The 20835-nt window shown below is 40.7% G+C and overlaps 1 protein-coding gene across 11 annotated transcripts in view; it reads right to left on the bottom strand.

The window, feature by feature from the left end:
• The window catches only part of LOC148831729 (sickle tail protein homolog), a 279568-nt gene that overhangs the window by 25377 nt on the left and 233356 nt on the right, over positions 1 to 20835 (bottom strand). For all 11 annotated transcript variants that reach the window (XM_088918250.1, XM_088918248.1, XM_088918249.1 and 8 more), the window contains 3 exons: positions 9861 to 10690; positions 6396 to 6500; positions 5454 to 5503 (listed from right to left, as the gene is read on the bottom strand). In XM_088918250.1, coding sequence (XP_088774376.1) covers positions 5454 to 5503; positions 6396 to 6500; positions 9861 to 10690 — 985 coding nt within the window. The remainder of the gene's footprint in view (positions 1 to 5453; positions 5504 to 6395; positions 6501 to 9860; positions 10691 to 20835) is intronic.

Here is a 20835-nt window from a genome sequence, read left to right as displayed (position 1 = left end):
ATTTTTATCTTTCACTGCATCATGCATTTGTACACAGTGCAAAAATAGCTCAAAAACAACATTCCTAGAGCTCACTGTGTGATTTGACCTAACAATCCTTCATGTTTATACAAAGGATGTGTGCATGCTGCAAATTCTCTAAGGGAGTTTAATAAAACAGACGCTTGAAAGTGCTGCCAGAATGCTCAATTAAAACTGAGTCAGCATAATTCAATTGGTTTCAAGAATGAAGGACATTTTATTTACCTTTGGAATACTTTCTGGCCAACAAAACAAGAAATAACTACATAGATAACGACACAGACACCGTATACACAGGGTCTAAGAAGACAGAACACAACAGGATTTACATACTGTAAGTCAGCTGAAAAAATAATAAATGCATATTATCTCTTTTTAAAAGTTTCTGCTTCCACGTCAATCACATCAGCTAAGAATCCAAACTAAATCTAAAAATCAACTAAATCCTTAATAGTTTGCAAATGCAAATATCAAATGTGCAAAACAAGCAAATCCTTTGACAAGAAAATGCAATCCCCATTTAAATAGCTAAAAAATTAAAAGGCTGTATCACTACTAAATAAACTCGAGGTAAGAGAGAGAAAACACATAGGGAAGAAAAGGCTATATCATTTTTCTATTTTGTACAAAATTAAAATCAGATCTGATTATAATGGTTTAGTCTCGCCAGAGAGATCTCTTTGCATATAAATTTGTTGTCCTTACAGATCAAGCAAAACAACTGCTCATGCAAAGAAGGTCCTGTGAACTTTGATTGCAGTGATTCTGAAAATAATTTCCTGTCTAAACTAAGCACTTAATTAGCATAATCCAAGTGTTAATTGCATTTTTTCTATTTTTTGAACTGCTAATCCATCTCCTGTCACACAAGATGGCAGTCTATCGACCCAGAATGCTGCAGTGTATTTTGACGCTTTTGGTTCTTCGGTTTTTGTGGCTGCAAACCAGGAGCATTGCAATGTGGAAATGAGACAGGATCTGACCCTTTCTAATGCTAATCCACCGAATCATTTTGAGACTGATTACCGGAGATTCTGAATGGACGGTATTTATTGTTTAGAGGACTGATTTCTGAGCGCTTTTGCCTGCAGACTGCAGGGATGAAGAGATCATGTGTGAAGCTGAAAGGAAAAGTAAAAGCTAGGAGTACACTGCTTCTGACACGTGTGCACTCAGTGTTCTGCTGCCTAGCGCTCAACAACACAGGATCGTCAGCCTCATCTTCGCACAAACAACGACCAAACTGTGAAACTAAAAAAAAAACAACATTCAGGAACTATACAACAGATTACGCTGTTTAATGAATAAAACTAGATTTTAATTCCACTAGGTCACTGCCATGAGGTTCACTACATGCTGAACCTGTGTACTGAAGCTGTGTGCTGACAGCAGGAGAATCGGCTTCATGCTCTTATCTTTCTTGTTATTTGAGCTCTGTGTATGTTTCCACTTCAGCAAAAGGCTTTGCTGTGCCCATCTTCATAATGATTCAGGACGTGAACTTTTCACTGAAGCCAAACAGCATGTCTGACACCGCATTGTTTATCTGACCCCTGACCCCCTCAACTGGTCAAGCACTTCAGCCACTGGGTTTCGAATGACAGCTCGGGGTAACGGGTGGCATTTGGGCTTGTCAGCACCCCTGCAAGCGTCCTACGAATTTTTGTTTGGGGTAGCACTGGGACATGACAGGGCCGTCATCAGAACGATTCAAACGGGTGGGCATTTGGTTTTAACCGGGGGGGCTGGGTTTGAGCACCAGTTTGAGACACGTGACCCTACAGATGATAGTTACCTAATTAATGCTACAATATAGGGGACAAAGTCAAATGTAGTTCAGCAAATACACCCTTTAGTGGTGACTGAAGACGGTCCTTTTTCATATCCATTATTTAGACCACTGTTAGCCTTCTGATTAACAAAACGATATTAAACAAGTTCTGGCTACAAAACCGCCTTGTGTGTTGCGTTAGAAATCCCGTACCGAAACCTCAAATGTGACACAGGGCCTAGCTATGTTTTTTCATTCGTCATGATAGAAAAAGAAAATTTTATGTTAAAAAAAATGTTAAAAAAAAATAAATGAAAACCTTTTTTTCCACTTTATTAGAAACTTCTTTGGGGGGGGGGGGGGAGCACATTAACCCACATGGGCACTGCCCCCCTAATGCCCCCCCCTTAGTGACGGCTGTAGGCATATCAGGATGGTGTTAAGAAAAATGTAAGTATATGCACTGCTTTATAAGTGCAATAAATAATACAATGCAATATATATGTATATAGTGGGAGGTACGATGCAGCAGTGGCTGTATTGCAGTTTTGCAGTCCTGGGTCCCTGTGCTCAGTTCTGGACCTGTGGTACTGTCTGTGTGGAGTTTGCATGTTCTCCCTGTGTCTGAGTGGGTTTCTGCCGGGTGCTCCGGCTTCCTCCCACAGTCCGTAGACATGCTGGCAGGTAAACTGGTTTTGGGAAATCTGGCCCTGGGGTGGGGTGGGGTGGGGTGGCTGCCCAGGGGGCACACTGCTTGCTGGGATGGGCTCCAGCTGCCTCACAGTCCTGTACGGGACCAAGGGCTGGATAAAGGGGCTAGAAACAGGGTGGACGGGTATGTGTCTGTACTGCACGTACACGCTCATGCATGTGTTGTGATGCTCCACTCGCGCATGTCGAAGAGCAGAAAGAGACCGGAAGCCTAGCAGCAGCCCCCCCCCCGGTGTGCCGTGCTGCTCACTCTGCCTGTGTAGATCACGACACTGAACACAACGTGCGTGACAAGAGGCTGGTGCGGATCAGGCCTCAGCCTCCCACGGTCACAACAACGCAACCCAGTGATTTCTCCCTGAGGGTCCGCCACAGCAGCTCCCCCCACACTGTGCGGCGTCGGGGACGGATGGTGTCGCAATGGAAACATAATGGTTGAATTCTTTTATTGAAAAACTAAAAATCGATCTTCGACAGCTTCTCCCGTCACTTAAGAGATCAATTTATTAGTCATATACAACGTCTTGTATTAGGAATTTGTCTTTTCACATACCCCAGCTTGCTCTCCACGAGACACACAGACAGGGAGAGAAGCTGGGGGTCAGAGCGCAGGATCAGCCATTTATACAGCGCCCCTGGAGCAGTTGGGTGAAGGGCCTTGCTCAAGAGCCCAGTGGATTCCTCTGCCGGCCGCGGGATTTGAACCGGCAACCTTCCAGCTAGAGACGCAGATCCTCAGCCACAGAGCCACCGCTCCGCCCTTAAGTAGAAGACAAAGGGGAGCGGGCCGCTCGGTCTGTGTGAGCCTGTGTTCTACTTAGTAACTCATTAATCTAAGCACTTCCTTGAAAGAAACCAAAGTATTGGCTTCAACAGAAGGGCTGGGTAGCCTTTTCCACACTCCCTCCACCCTAGTGCTGTCAAGAGGTTTCTCCTGTTCTTGGCTTAAACGCACTTCCAGGCAGTTTCCACATGTGCCCTCTGTTTGATTTTTCACTGTTTATTCTAAATACTTGGAACAGGTCCCATGTTAAGTTCCTCGGTTCAAAACTAGTAAGGTTCTGTTTGTTCTGCCTGTCAGTGTAGGACACTCCCTTAAGCCCCAGAACATATCCCAAAACGTATGCAGCAATCTTTTTTTAATGCGGTGAACAAAACTGTACACAATATTCTAAGTGAAGTCTTACCAGTGAACTGCACAATTTTAACATAAAATCCTTTGATTTCAGTTCTTTGCCTTTAATTATATATATATATAGATTCTAATCCCTCCCCACACTGTCTAGATGTACATGACGTGTCAACATTGACACATTAGTCTTTTTGACAGGAGGACTCTTCAAACTCAAACTTCAGATTAGTTGATGTTTTTGCTACCTGCATGTACATGTAGTACTCATCACCTGTCTACATAAAATGTCACCAGCTGGGTGTTTGCCCCGTCTTGAATTTAACCCAAGTCTATTTTGTTTTCATCTGCTGCTTCTATACGTTTTGCTCATCCTCCTGTTGTATCTCCAGTCTTAACTAGGCTACTATCTACACTATATCAGAATGTAGATCACTCACATTAATTAGGAAGTATAGTGTTCCCAGTTCTGATCCCTGTGGTTCACTAATTACATCACCCCATTTTGAGCATTCACTCCCCAGTATTTCCCCAAATGCATACTGCCTGCATTTCGAGAATTAAGCTTTAATGAGGAATGTCAAACAAAAGCCCTCTGAAAATGTAAAGACAGCATATCGGATGCTCTGTGTGTCCATTACCGAGATGACCTACATTTTCTGAATTTTCCCCAGGATGTTATTTTATTACAGATGATTGTTTACAATTGTTTTCCATCACCTTACTGTTAACCAAAACCAGAACTGCGGGTATAGAACTGATTCTGTTTTGTCGCCAATTCATGGATAACTACTACATCAGCAATTCTCCAGTCCCTGGGCACCACCCCTGTCCTGAGCCAGTTGGGAGAGTTGCACCAGAGGCTGAAGCACACTTCTAGTTTCTTTGAGTACATCAGTTAGGACACCAGCGGCCCTGGAAGTTTGTTAATCAAGTGCTTCTATTTAACACTATTTAATCAGGAACTTCGCATCTCTCTTTGACAATGACACTGTCATTGTCTTGAGGTTTCCTATTATTGTGCCAGACACAGTTTTCTTAATCCTTAATGGTTCTGCTACTTTTGTAGTAATGGAATAACCTTCATTTCAGCCTCCACTGCAATATTCCTTTCCTTCTCTCTTATATCCTTTCCTTCTCAATTATGTTGCCTTTCTAATATAATCCTTCCTTAACTAGATTCTGGAGTTTTAAACAATTTTTTAAATTCCTTATTCTCCCTTATATTCATCCTAATTGATTTGTCAAACCATCTAAGATACTGGTTTTAACTTTTGCATTACTCACCATGGTAAAGCAGGGTAAAGCATGGTGCTTCAAACAGAATCTGTATAAACTGTCTCTGTCCTCCTGATCCCATATCTACCTTCTCCCTCATGCTGCTCTTAAGCTCTGCCTCAGTCTTTCCAAGTCTGCCTTCCTGACATGGCAAACGTCTAAATTGGATTCAAACTGTAGAGTTTCATAACGTCATAAAAAAAAAAATGAAAAAACACTTAACAGGCCAGACAAGCTCAACCACTTTTGACACAGATCCAAACACAGATTCGTACCCTAAGGATAAACGTAAAATACTTTTTAAATTTAATGTCTATCTTACAAAAATAAGAGAAATGTACACTAGAAAAAGAAGTGATCCGTTAATGTCTCAGTAAGGGTGAAATTGTTTACCGTGCTGGCGTTTACCAACTCATCGGCTGTCAGATCTGCGGACAAATCTTACCAACACCTTGGAATCTGCTGTGGCCCTATCCTCATGAACTCTATCAGACTCCTCACATTAAGAAAGACAAAAAAGAAATCAACCGTACAGCTCCTCACCTCCACTGCTTGGATTATGGCCTGGAGAGGCTGTGCTCACTGGTTTCTCGCTGAAATGAGATCACAGGAAGAATCGATCACATTCCATCCCACAGTACTTCAAAGGATGAAGATCTTGATGCTACTGCTTCCAAGCTATTCAACATGAGCATCCAAACACAAATAACGCTCCTGAAAAAGTTAAACCATGTCTGTGTTTCGATCCTAAACTGGAAGCAACTTACATGCTGTATTTATATTATAATGTGCAGCCAAGCACACCAGAAATCCACTCAATAATTAGACACCGACAGAAAAAAGCAACCTAAAATGAGTTTACTGAGGAGAGGTTGTGAAAGGAAAGATGAACGTATCTAGACAAATGAAAGATGAGCAATTTTTGAAGTGAACGTGAATAAATCATGTAGATAACCAACATAACACAGCACACAGAGCACCGCAGGAAGAGACTGATCTGAATAAAAAATAGGATAGGAAATAAAACACTCAAAAGTTACAGTTTTACAGTTTTCGAAAGTTAACCAAATTCAGAGTTTATACGTGTTGTTACTTCATGTCTTTTTAAAAATGAGTGGAAATATTTAAAAGCTCAGCATCATAAGCGTATATAGTATAATTTACATAACAATGCAAAGCTGAATCTTATCACCAAATATTTTTTCCTGGCAATTTAAAAAAATACCGTAATTCAACTGCTTAGGAACCGTAAACCCCCTCATCTAAATGTTCCAAAAAATAAGAACATTGTTGCTGTACTTACACAAAACGCTTTCATGAGCATATTTTCCTTAGCCTATACTGTACATTACCTTCCAGTTAGATAACGTTTTTCTCTGGTAGGCAGAGCTGATACAAAGCACCTAATTTATCTGGTGTCATTATGAGTCTCTCTTCCCTGGGAGGTGTGCCTCATCTCTCCCACGATGCTCGGCTCTCGCTCACCTGACAGGGTCCTTGGCACTACTTGTATTTGGCCCCTTAAAAAGTGCGTGTTGAACAAGCCCCGTCAAGCTAGCGATCTGCTGCTCCATGGCCTTCATTCGCTCTCTGCGGAAGACATTAAAAAACATTTGTCTGAGCAAGGTTCTTATTCAGCCTACTTTCATCATAAACACATCATTTAGAGAAATCCAGACTCCTTCATATTTTATCATTGTTGTCAACCTGAAGAAGGCTTCTGGCTCCCCTGTATTCTTCTGTGCCCAAGACCTAAGATTCAGTGCCTTCAGCCTGTCATGGTAGGACATTATTATTTTCATATATCTAGATGTTCTTCGCTGGATTGGATTACAATTTCCCTTGTAAGGTGCGGACAAGATCTCTAAGAAAACCAAAGATATGGTCCTATTGTTTAGGTTTTTTTCCCCCAAGGTCTTTGATACGGTTTTGTTTGAACAGTGTGTGCTTTATGCCAATAATGTGCCAAAATGCACAACAGTCATGAGATCACTCCCTGTCTGCCACCTCAGCTCCGGGCACACAACAGACTGCTGTTGAGTTTTAAGTTTGGGGAATTAAAGGGTTTGTGTCCTGATGGTTGCATTGTAAATGCTAGCCTCTAAAAGTGTGGCAATAGTTCTATTCACTCAGACTGCTGATTGTGCATAAGCGATGCCTGTCAGTGACTGATATCAAGTAAAAAGGGACAACACAACACATTTGCTTTTGCTTTTTTAGCAGAAAAAACAATATGTAAGAGACACTGTTATATGCAAAGAATACAAAATAACACATGATCCATAATAATGCAATTAAGGACCTGAGAAAGTCTTAAATGTTAATCAGACCAGCTTTCTTGAAATACGGCGCTTACTAGATTAAAAACTCAAATAAGGTAATTCGTTTTATACGAAAGAAGCCACCATCGGAAGTTTTAATAGTTAAGAAAAAGGTGATGGATTATACACATCGCATTCAAACTGTTGTGCCGATAATGAACCTAAAAGTAATAACCCCAATAAGCTCACAGTTACATTTCTAACTATTTAAACTCAGCCAGTATTGGGTACGAACACCATCCACTTTGCCGCTGTTAAATTAGAAGTGAAAAGGCTCATGAATTTCATTAACATAATATCAGGGGACTTGCATCTCTCCACAGAAAAAGCAGACTGTAAATTATACCATGCGGTTTTCTTGCTTTCCTCATTATTATTATTCCTCATTACTAATATACATTTTCTACACAGAAACCCATAATCTCTATGGGTTTTTCAATTTACAGCATTGGAAGCTGAATGCCTAAGGTTTGTACAGAGCAGCAGACCTGAAAGTCTGTGAGTTTTAGGTTTATTACATTTACTATTATTCGGCAATCAGAAAGATACAGATCATAATTACACAAAGAATTAATTTAACTGCAGAATTAATTAGAAACTAATTATTATTATTATTATTATTATTATTATTATTATTGGAGTTGAGGAATACATGAAAATTGTCAATATTGATTGATCTAGGCTGGGCATTAAAATCTAAACCAACAAAGGACAAATTTAAAGGACCTTGTGTTCCCACAAAGGAATAAAACAAAATACTGATAACAAAAATCATACATATCTTCTACAGCGTACATTGCATACAAGCGCAATATAAGATGGTCAAAATATGTAAATAACAAGCGCTACATTAACCAGCTCACTTCCTTAAAACAGACTTGTTCCACACTAAGAAGTGAGTCTCTAGGATGCAAAACCTCAGTTTTCACTTCACTTCTTCCAGTATTTACATTAAAACATGTCTGAATGACAGCATGGATTCAAGTTCTATGGAATATTTATCAGGAAATGCGATTACAGATAACAGCTCTTGTAAAAAAACACCTAGTGAACCATGGGTAAAGATCAACAGGTAGCCTTACCTGATCTATTCCTCCCTTACTAGACACTCATAATTGTGCAGAATTTAATATAAATGAAGGTAAAGCCTATCTAAATTTCATTTCTACTGTCATTTCTACAATCATCAGGAAAATCCAGACATAAGCCCTGACCTAATGACTTCCTTAAATCAAAATACAAAAACTTCCCCAGTTCATATAAAGCTGGTGATCAGTCTAATACAAAACAAGATTTACTGCCGCACTTCATACTAGTTAATCCATAGTTACAGTTTTATGGAATTACTGAACTATGGTTATGCTGGCGGAAGCTTTCCTCCTTTCATTACTGTGCAACCCGTGATTGAAACTTCAAAGAATGAAGTGGCCTTCTGGAAGGATAGGCAAGAAAATCTGACGGAGGATTTTTAAAGAATTTTCTCTTTTCTACCTGGTTTAATTACCAGCGACGGAAAGCCTTCGGGTACAACAGTCGTTTCTTTGTTCTGACGTTCACCGAAATGGAATTAAACGCTCTAAAGAACACGCCCTTCTGGGCTGGCGGCTTGTCTTCGAGACTTTGAACAGCTCACCGCATACTGCCTTCCTCCCCCTGAAACGGCAGGCCTGCTCGTCATTCAAATACAGCAGAAATCAATTTTGCTGGCTGAACTCTTCTATTTAACTACCTGCTAATGTCAAGCTCACTTTCTGCGAATTACAGTCTTACGCATTCGGACACTAACTAGGGGGTCAGACTGCTCAAACGGTCTGTCCTTCATTCTGATTTACAGTAACCAACCTGTAAAGATGAAGATTTTACATTAGTTTCAGGTAGTTAACTGCATAACTCCTTGTCAGGCATTAACAAGCTAAGGTTTTATGCACGCAAAGAGTTTGTTAAGATAGTTCTAGTAGAAATACGGCCTGTTTTGCTTTTCCCCCTCTATTCTTCAGTTCTCAGAACTAATTCACCCACATTTACATTTTCCCAAGAGGTACGTACTGTAGCGTCAATTTTTTCTTAGCTGCTCATGAGAGCTTGGCAGCTGTATGCCCCTCCTGAGATACAATTCAATAAAAGAACTTCTGATTTTCTAGCTGGGATGCCTTTTTCATAACATTTACTATCAATATTTGTTCTGCCCTTGAGTTAAATAAAGAAATAAAGGCTGAAAAAAACCTTTCAAAAACACAAGGATGATAAAGCCAACCTCTTGAATAAAGAGTGGCAAAAGGGCAGACTGCAAAAGACAAATGATGCTATTATATACAAGAAGATTATGTGGAAATAGAGGGCAGAGGAGCTTTTCAGCACTTGATGCCTATTTTGGCAACCGTGGAGATCTGAAATCCTTTTGAAGGTTATCCCGGAGATAACCCATTTTATTGAGATGGGGAAAGTTTTACAGCTGAATGAGCACAGGCAGAAGAGATAAAGTAACGTTCCCCCAGGGTGTCAGTAAATCTGAAGTTGAGTGGGGATTAAAAAAACATAGAAGTGTAAGTGCGTAACAAAAGACAACCTTGAGAATTAAAGAAAGAGCCGCTGGCCTCTTCAAGAAGCGAAAGCCTAACGTCAAGCTTACCTGGTCTGAGGGTCGCTGGGTGACGCAGGCGCCCCGTGTCCCAGGAGCGGTTTCTCCCCATGTGCCAGGGGGATATCGGGAATGACAGGAGAAGCCATGTTGCTCCGTGTCTTGGTTACAGCCTCCACAGCTACCGAGCCGCCTGCATCCTTCTTGAAAGATTGCCGGACTGGAGAAGACCTCTCCAGCTGTACGGTCTGAGGCACGTGGGCATTCTGAGCTGGGTGGATTTCCATTAATCGCACGTCAGTCATTCGGTGAGGGGAGGGAGGCGGGGTTTTCGAGCCCAAAGTGGGCAGATGGCTGTCGCTGTATTTCTTGGACTTCTGCCTGTACAGGGTCTGGTGCTCCATCAGTTCAGTGGTCATGGCGGAGCTGGCGTACGAGCTGGTGGACCTGATGGAGCCCCGGGGGAAGCCCATGCTGTGGTCGACCACTTCCATATGGCCCCCGTGGGAGGAAGCGATGCTCAGCCGGCCTTCGTGGAGCAGGTAGGGGTCCGCGTAGAGGCCGTCGCCCCGCGCCAGGGCCACGCTCTTGTTGCCCATGTCTTCGTCGGGCTTGACGTCCCGGCGCTCCAGGATGGCACTTGGGCAGGGCGAGATGGACCGGGAGGGCGGGACGCTCGCCAGCCGGTCCCTGGGGACAGTGGCACTTCCGGGCATGACCATCGCCCGCGGCCCATAGGGGATCCTGGAGGGCGAAGGGGGCATGGAGAGGGGGCTGGGAGGCGGCAGGGGGCTCTGAATGGCATGAGGGGGCGGGGGGCCCATGGTTTGACGCATGGCGTGCTGCGCCTCTCTGGTCGTGTACATCACCTCCCTGTGCATCTGGAAGACAACACACAGAAAAACAAACAAAAAACTGTTGGCATTGGGCATCGCAAGAAGAACGGCCTTCGTCTGCTTGCTTACCCAATCTACCAAGATTTCGGGTAGCTCTCTCTCCGGCGTGTTAAAAGTGCGTTCCTCCAGGTTACTGGAGGCAAATCCGTTCTGTGTTTCTGCAGCCAGTCCACTACAAACAAAGCTTGCTGTTTGCTTCGAACGTTGACTTTGAACCGCAGCTTTGGAGGGAGTGCAGCAGTTTCAGCAGGCATTGAATTACCTGGACTTGTTTTCAGGTTACCTAGGCTGAGATTTTAAGATAGAAAACTTGCCTATAAGCAGTTTTTCCTCCTCGTGTATTAAAAACACATGTCTTGATTGGTTCCTTAAACTACATTTGATCTGAACACAAGATGTGTATCGTGGGTAGTGGAACAGTTATATTTTCAAAGAAACCTAATAGTTACAAGACTTCCTCTCTGTTTATCCGGGGTGTTCCACATCTTTGCTCTGTTGCTGCCTTTCTGTCAGATATGTTGAGCTGAAACGGGCTTTTTGTAACAAACAAGTAAAAACACTTCCTTCTTTTATAGGGATAAAACCCACAGAAGTCTAAATGAAAACAAGTTCGATATGCAATACCGTTATGAACTACAACTCCACTGTTTTCATTTATGAGAATAATGTTATGGCATGGCCCAGCAATGGCTTCAATATCTGCTTCCATTCTGTGAATAAGATTTGGGACTCTAACATTATATCCTTTTGTTTCTTTTGTAGGCTCATCACAGATTTAATTTGTATCTTTACTCAATCAAAAGACTGAAGATCATCCTCCTCCCTCCTAATTTCTCTTTAACAACAGCCCAATATTTTCATGCTTACTGAGTGGAACATGCTGCATTTCTGTTTTGGCCAATAAAAAGAAAGAACCAGAGCAAACAACAACATCTTCTTCCCCTCGTAACACCTTTAACTAAGGAAAACAAAAGAAGGGGTATTCACACTGAAGGTGTGACAACCTATAACACAAACACATTCTCTTTACAGTATAACCTAGGTTTCCCCCTATGAATCCCAAGCTACAAATATACTGTAAAGACCTTCTCAGTTCTTCTTAACCTCTGATTATACTGTAGTAAACAAGCAGTTTACTGTGATTAGTACTTGCACTTTTCACATCCCTCCTTACAAGATGCTAATAAGAAGTTCTTAGGAATATTTTACTACATCTTCTCATTAACAGTGCAAATCAGTTGAACAGCCAGGAGCCGGTACATGTATCTGTTCGGGATCATAGATTGTATAAAAGAAAATAAAGAGAAAATTCTTGTGCAAACTTTCTTGTGGCACTAACAATGGCCACAACTAAAACCAACACACAAAATAATTAAACTACACTAAAATCTACACACTGTGTCAGGGTGGTATTTTATCCACTTAATATTTTAGAGCCACTCTACATATTACTACACGTTTTTTTACTAATTAAAAAAAAGGATGTACTACTGTACTACTTCTCCAAATTCTCCAATGTCCACTATCTAGTTAATAACCCAGTAAAGGTTGAGCTTGCAGGTGAAATAAGAACTGTATTAAATTAACATACAAAATTAATAGTGTTCGAGTAGAAGCTTCTTCAGCGTGCGCTGGTTTAAGAGCATGGAAAAGGGTAATTCAATGCTGAAAAACGGAGAGAAGAACCACAAGATTTCAGCAGCAGAGAAACCTGAAGAAGTCTCAACTTTGTGTTTTTTTGGCCCACTTTTAAGGATGGAATTAACCTTAACTTTTTGCTGTACATTTAGAGTTCACTACCTTTAACAGACTATAGCATGGGGGCAAAACTGTGGTTTCACAGAACAATGTCCCTGTTGTATACATTTTAAAATCATTTCCATGGATACAATGGGAGAAGCCAATGCACAATGATGGGCCATGTAAAATCACTGTTAAAGAGTTCCTCTGAGCCACTGGGTTATCAACACAGATCATTTGAGGGCAAAGTTTCTCTTTCCTGAGTATTTCAATGCATTAAATGTAAACCTTTGGTTGTTAATTTAAAAGGGCCTACCATTTCCTTTCTTACTTAACTTCTGACTGCAGTAAACATTACAAACAAATACACACCAGCATATATTACAGGCAATGGTCATGCTTCTTAAGAGAAACCATAACAACATCAGGCACTGCCACAGGACTGGGTGCTGTCGGTTTAGGATTCAATTTGGTCTACATGACTGTTCAGCCATTTAAAAGGAAACTGCTTGATTTATAGAACTTTAGCTTGGAAACAAAGTAGGGAAAAAAGTTTCCACAACATTAAAGCAAAGTGTGACCTGTACAAAGGTTTGGCCTCATGACAATTGAGGAGTGTGGGATAAAGAGGACAGGTCTTCTGGAACATGTAGGAAAGCAAGGTTGAACCCCATGAAGCACTCTTAAAACTATAATACTTCAATAATTATTGTTAAGACTGCATAACTGTGTGGAGAAGAGATTTATTTTATAATGCTATTCAAAAAAGAGTAATGAAGTTTAGAAATGAGAAAGAGCACTTGCAACAGCATTCCATAGATCTTATTCATACCACACTTAATGACAGCCTAGCCTCACAGAATGTCAGTCCTTACTTATCATGGCATTCATCATAGACTGAACTATAAACTTATTAGATTCTGTAAGTATATCTGACAAACTCACTTTCCACGTGATACAGGTACAAGATGTTTTTCTATTGAAATACTGACATTCCTGGATGATTTCTTTTAAACAGCAGGGGACTAGACACAAGACGCATACATTGTGCCCTATTGCAATGCAGTGCAGGTGTGCCACTGTGCTGTAGCCAGCAGTATGTTGGAAAACTGTGGGGACAAGATGGGCAAAGAGAGCACTTTTCCTCTTCTTGGCACAGAATCCTTACTGGGGGAGACTCAGGAAGTAGGTTGACTTGGATGCTTGTTCAGGGACTATACTGAAATAAGCTCCACATGCTCAAATCTCACGACACAGTGACTTGCAGACCCTCAGCGTAAGTGAATATTGACGTTGCAGTAACAGGTAACTTACTAGAACACTTGGGGAAATATAGCCTTAGCAGCAGGAGAGAACCCTGCTAAGCCGCATCTGGACCTATTATTGATTTTATCCTCTTCAATTTGTGCCCTTCGAGAAACAAGAAGGGAGGGGAGGGTTCTGAAAAACACTGCGTTATTTGCGAAGAACTGTCGCTCCATCTCTTGAAGTTAAAGGCCCTGTTTCTTCATCGTTCACATGTTGCCGCTACCGATCCTTTAAACATTTCGCAAGCTCCCCACAATCAACAACCCCACTCAGGTCGTGGGCAGGGGAGCGCCGTGTTCTGAAGCTGCTAGAAGCTCAGCACCCTGCCATTCCAATGGGAACACCTCTAGTGTTTCCCCAGCAGGCGCAAGTGACCGCAGTCGACAAACGCTCTCCTCGTGGACAGGCTACCCTGGATTGGATACAGCGGGCAGGAAACGGAATGGTGGTGTGCAGGAAACGATTAAAGGCTGGTCAGCACACCAAAATGTCTATGCAAAGAGAAAATGAATGTTGCATGGTAAACGACTACTAAACAACTGTTCAGAAACATCATGTGACACTGGTGTGTATTTTTTTTCCTGAAGCTCAGTAACTGCTCTTTATACTCTTCACAGAATTGGTTGGGCATATTGAGCAATATACTACAGTATATAGCGAAAATAACATTTTTGGCCAAATACGTACAGTGCAATGATAAATGAGGGGAAAAAAGAAGAGTTCCTCTTTTCCCCTTCAATTTGTCACCAAACAGAATCTTAAAATACAAAAAAATGCAGAATTTATAACAGCAAAACTATACTTTTTCTACCGTAAAAGGCTTTTTTTAATCAATTCACACAAAATTGTTTCCGACAGAAAGATTTCTGTTTTGGTCCAGCTATTAGTTTTCTCCAAGAAGGTGCATAATTTAGAAGGCAAAGCACATATAATTTCTATTATCACATCATACAAGTCTAAAATTAATGATTAGGTTAATCACACCATGTACAAATATCAGCTTAATTACAGAAATGATTAAGCGCTACTTCAATATGCTGGACTGTAATGAATTTGATCTTGATTACCTGAATGACTGGCTCAAACACTGCTAATGGCTATTTTTTTTCAGAAGTCAATGCTGTTGTACGTTCTAAGTTTTGGAACATAAAGGAAGCCAGTGATTTATCGACTGAGTGAGTTTTATACCCTTGCCTGTAGGCTCTTTCTATATTGTGTAATGGAGAAGAGCTTTACATTGCAAATTGGGGAATTCTTAAAGAGCCTAGGTTTCATTTAGGACAATAAGAAAAAAAACTTTGATTAAGATACATAAGGTGTGAGACTTTCTAAACAGAGTTTAAAATGTACCAGGAGAATAGTGATAAATTTTTTAGACAGGTTTACTTTGTAACCAGAAAGAAAGATAACAAGAAGCCCCAAAACAAAGGCTGTGGACCAACACACAGCTGCTTTACTCAACTTAGAATAAACAGAAACCCAACCCAGAGCTGTAGGATCTTATTCCTGGATCCAGAGAATCAAAACAACCTTCGACTGTATCAAATGTTGCATGTATTAGGTAACAGCACGAAAAGACACTTAAAATCCCAGAGTTCATAAGTTAGATAATTGTGAAATGATGAATGCACTTTAAGAAGCTGTGTTAACTGTATAACAATTTAATGCCTTATTTGGAGTCATATAATTAAGGATTTCACAGTGAGTAAGTCTGTAAACATATTCTAAAACATAAATTAACAGCATAAAGATCATCCACACAATACACAATAATAATAAAGAGCAATGAATGTGAACGTTAAACCCTTAAGAAACTAAAATGAACTGGCAATACTGGCATTACATTTTCTGTCTTTTCTTTTTTCATGTCAGGTTTGTGTGGTTCTCGGTGTTCCTGCTGCAAGGTCTAGTGATAGCTTGATTTTCCTGAACAGATCGGTGGCAAAGGAAATGCCAAGGGTATTTAATATCTCAGCATGTGGAATGGCTCTCACAAAACTTCCCTTCGCTATAATTAGAGCACCAACACAAGGGTGAGATACAGTACAGCTTATTACTGAAATGAACAAGTAACCTTGTAAATACAGACTTTCCGACAGAAAGATTTCTGTTTTGGTCCAGCTATTAGTTTTCTCCAAGAAGGTGCATAATTAAGAAGGCAAAGCGCATATAATTTCTATTATCACATCATACAAGTCTAAAATGAATGATTTTAGGGTTATCTGTTTTCTTAATTATGCTTTAGCGTTATCCTTACAACTCTTGGTTGTCTAGCAGACAGTTACAATATTAAGATACACTAAAACATGGTTTTTAGAACATCCACACAGAGTAAGTAAAACAGGGTTGAGAGAACAGTTTATTAAAACTTGACATTTAGAATTCAAAACAACGGTTTTTAATTTCAGGAAAGCTGTTGACGAGACAGACGCAGCCTTTCAGAGTACTACAACGGAACAGGGGAGATATGGTATCAGTATCAGTGAATAATGGATGGCAAACGTTTTTTAGACATTCTTCTTGAAACGCAGAACAGACTTCTCCTAAGTGTGGGTAAGAGTGAATAGGCTAGAATATTAAACAGTATTAGAAAGAAAGAAGCAGACATTCTTCAGGTCACAGAAGATTAATAAATCTCCAGGAACTGACGGTATTCTACCATTGTACTTCAGAAAACAAGATCTTAATTATTTGCCATTAACAAAGCTTTTCCAACTGTCAAGACAGGTTTAATATCCACTGACTATAAAATAGATCATTGGTAATATCCATAAAAAGGACAATCAAACTGAATCAAGTAATTGCTGTAATTACTTACTGTAATTACTTCCTTATGTCTAGCACTGTATGTGTAAGAATGTGTTATGAAGACAATGAAAAAAACTAGGAGGTTATCTCTGGCACTAGGATTCCAGAGAACAGTCACCATGAATTTAGAAAAGTTAGGTCTCAATTAACACGGAACAAGTCTTTGAATGAGCAGCAAGAGTAATGCAGAGAGAGGAAGTACACGATATGGGATATTTACAGGTTTTCATAACGTCGCTCATTGAGCAATTAAGTTGAAATTTTAAATTGCAGGTGGTAGACATTCAAGGTAAGGCACATCCTTTGATGGTAAAACTGACATGATGTTTTTCTTTGAGCGCCACAGGGTATGCATTAGGACCACTCTTTTTTTGCAATTTCTATTGATGATCTAGATACTGATATACAGTAGTAGCATTTGAAAATGAGGGAGGAAAAAGCATAAATAATGTATAGACTAATAGAAAGTGTAGAAGTTAGGTCTGGGGACATCCACTGATGTTCAAAATGTACAATTTCCGAGTACTGTGAGCTGTGTGTGCATTGGCCGCAAATGAACAAGTAAAGGTGAACTCCACACTGAAAAATACAAGAAGCATAACATTTTTCACCGGGTTCAGGAGTGAAGAGCTGCAGCAACAGGCTGGCTGTACAAAGGGCAGGGACTTCACCAAACCCAAGCTAACGACCCGCGATTACTAGAAATCCCTTCTACTTGCCCGCAAGGAATTAACTTCGACCTGCTCCTCCACGTGCGGTGCACAATGATGGTCTCCGCGTGACATAAAAGACACTGCGACTCTGGAAGCAGTAACCAAATACCACCCTGGGCTTAAACGAATGTCATACTGTCTATGACTTTAAAACCTCAAACGATGGAAGAGCTGAATCTTTATAGCCTTGAAGAGAGATGACAAGAGGGGATCTGATTCACTTATTCAAAATCCACAGAGGCACGAACCAGATGGCACCAGCAGAAACTGCTGTATGTGGACGTGCATTTAAAAACAAATCCAGGCTACTGGATTCAGGAACAAGTTACCCAGCCATGTTGTTGAAGCTGATACCCTGGCTTCTCTGAAAAACGTAGATAAGATGCTTATATCACTATGCAACTATTCACACAACATGCCAGATGGGCCCAGGAGCCTCCACTCACACGTTATCTTTCTAATATTTTCTGCATTTTTTTATTTCACACTTAAATGTTAAACTTTGAACTAAAAAAAATAATTTCTAATTTTAGTTTTTAGTTTTACCTTTTCTTTAGAATGGCAAAAACACTGTCTGTACTGAAGACACATCCTTGCCCTGAGCATAATCTTTCATGCCGACATCAAACTATCTAAAAATGTTAATACAAGATAAAGCCGCATGCAGTAATCCCTTGGAACCCAATTATTAACAGATGTAGCTTGTCAAATAATGAAAGTCTTTCATCGTCAACATCTTTCAAAACTCCTATAAAACACTTTATCATAACTTCCCATACCTAAACTATTTATTCTGTCCATTCAAAACACTATTACCTTAAAAGGTAGAACTGGCAGAGTATGTTTGTCTTCTTGAAAGAAGAAAAAGATTTAAAGAGCACAACTATACCACAAGGGCATCTGTTTTATATTTAAATTATTTGAGTTTTAAAGACAAATCACATACCTGCATTCCATTCTGGATCATGGTAGTTCAATTGCATGTCATCTTGCAAACCTTACTGAATCTACATTCTTTACTAGGTAAGGAAAGCTCTTCTTCTGCTACACGTTATTGGTTCCATCTGCAGTAGTTAAATATTAAGAGCTATTCTCAGAACACACATTTTAACCACAAGCAACAAACAACTCTTACTTCCCCGGAAAGCACTTTTATATTCATTTACACGTGTAAATATATTTTCAGAGTACTGTGTGGTCCCCCAGTGGTTCATGAGCATGACATCCCGTCAGTCACCAGGTCTGAACCTACTGAGAACTTATGGGCTATTCTAGAGCATTTTCCACTTCCATCCAGCAGCTGTGAGCTGCTTTTTTTCAAGGAAGAATAGAGCTGCATCTCTCCTGCAGAATTCCAGGCACCAGTTAGACTCTCCTCTGTGGTGTCTACAGACCTTACTGGCCACACATGGTGGTCCAGCGGCCTATTAATTGACTTTACATTGGCGCATCCATTGTTTTGTTCACTACATGTAGCCCTGAATAAGGTCTATTCAGGATTTTGATGTGCACTGTCTGCTTGTAACTCAATCCGTCTCCATTCCTCTAGGGGAACACACAGGTGTGGGACTTTCCCCAACAACAGAGGGGTATTTTCAGCCCTGCCACTGCCATAAGGGAAAGTCCCACAGTCCTGAAGGGGATTTGACAATGAGACAAAGGCATAAGATGAAATTAAACAGCTGTCTTTGTTTCTTACCAACCTTCAACACCAGAGGTAGGACCAATTTTGTCCTGGGTTCCTTGGGCTGCTACTCAGTATTAGAAATAAAATTTAACAGTAACTAAGAACGTATTTCCATCTATGAATTGTCTATGACTGCAGTGCATAATAGGAAACACAAGTAAAAGTACACTGCAGAATATACACAGTGGTAGGTCTGCGTCATAATATATATGCTCTTGGAATACCGCCCAGATAAATTCCTGGGAAAACTGAAATCAAAAACAAATGGGAATTGATTCTGGATTGGGCTTCCACTTTCCGGGCACCTTATCATGCACAAACGCATATTGTCTGCTATGGAATGGCTGCGCTCAAATAAAACGTTTTGTTTCAGTGGGAGGGAGAAGTGTAAGTGAGCCACAACACCTGAACAGGGGCAGGTGAGGACAGTGGAATAATATGACGCACAAGCTCATATGGGAGCTCAATGGGAGACAACATTTTGGTGAAAAAAGCAACAGAGCAATCAACGCAGCAATGGTAGAGCTAGAGGCCATCGCTCCTCCTAAACATCCAGACGTCATGAGATCCTATCACTGGATAGGATCAGTGCTGCAACATCAGCTGGACGTACTGCAAGGAGATGCCTTTATGCCACAAGGCACCAGCTGAACCATGACTTGGGAACCTGGCAAAGTTTGAGGGGATGGGACATTCGCCAGTGGCCAGAAAAGGACTGGAGTAGCAAGTGCCAATAGACAGAGACCCTAACCTGCCCTACACATAATTATTCCCAATCCCCTACAGACAGCAGACAATGCAGGCACAGAAAAATCGAATGCACCTCATGTATATGACAATTCTGTTCTGTAGCACAAATAACCTACCAGAGGCTTTTCGAGATGAAGAGCTCAGGCTGGTACTTCACTCCGCAATATAATGTGCTTCGCTCTTAGGTCTCAAGCAGTAGCCTCCCCCTCAGGGCCATTACTACCAAGCTACAATAAAATATTACTCTTCACTGAAAGCAAGCCTGCTGTTCCATCTGCACTGTGTCACAAATTATTCTACACCAATTATTTTCAGAGAAACACACCCCCTTAAATCAAAAGTGCTGTCAGATAAATGAAGAAATGCTTTAAGTAATCAGCTCTTGCAACAGAGTAATGACCCTCAGCATCATAAATTTTGATGATACTGAGGCTCGTTCTATTAAGCAACACTGCGTGGGTCAAGCTAATTGTGTGAGGTTATGGTGCTGGAAAGCTTTACCGGCACAAGGTCACCTCTGTAACTGCATATGCATCCCCTCACTGTCTCCAAAGTACGCGCTGAGTATTTCACACTTAAAACCACCAGGAAAGTCAAAGAAAAAAAATCAAGATTTAGCTTCACAGAAAGCCAACAATCAACAGCACAGTTTCACTATGGGCGGTTTCCGAACAAATTCTCGACTGTGCACAGAATTCCTTTAGTGTCTCCAATTGCCAGAGGTGTTCTCCTGCCCTGAACAAGCGTGTTTAAACAGGTGCAAACTCTCATTTGCTTTCTGCATGTCATTTCTCTGAGAAATCAAGTGTCCAGTTTCACAATTTCAGGAGCCTGTTACTACACGAAGTATTTAGAATGCTTCTTTTGTTGTGTGTGATCAGCAAAAACAAAAGACTATTGCTGTAACAGCAGTCATAACTCCAAATTAATTTCTGTAAAATATGGCCGATTTTATTTTCATTTAGCCTTCACTGTAATATCAAGTAACTATGCCCTAAAACCGACCCTATTCTAACATTATTCAAGACTAGATACACAGTTTATTTTCCCCCTGTTACTACTACATACATGTTTGATACAGCACAGAGCCTTCAGAGATTAGTAAGCAGAGTAATGAATTTCCA

Source organism: Atractosteus spatula, chromosome 6, assembly GCF_055471065.1.
Source record: "Atractosteus spatula isolate fAtrSpa1 chromosome 6, fAtrSpa1.hap1, whole genome shotgun sequence".
Lineage (NCBI taxonomy): Eukaryota > Metazoa > Chordata > Actinopteri > Semionotiformes > Lepisosteidae > Atractosteus > Atractosteus spatula.
This window is presented reverse-complemented; position numbering and strand designations above follow the sequence as displayed.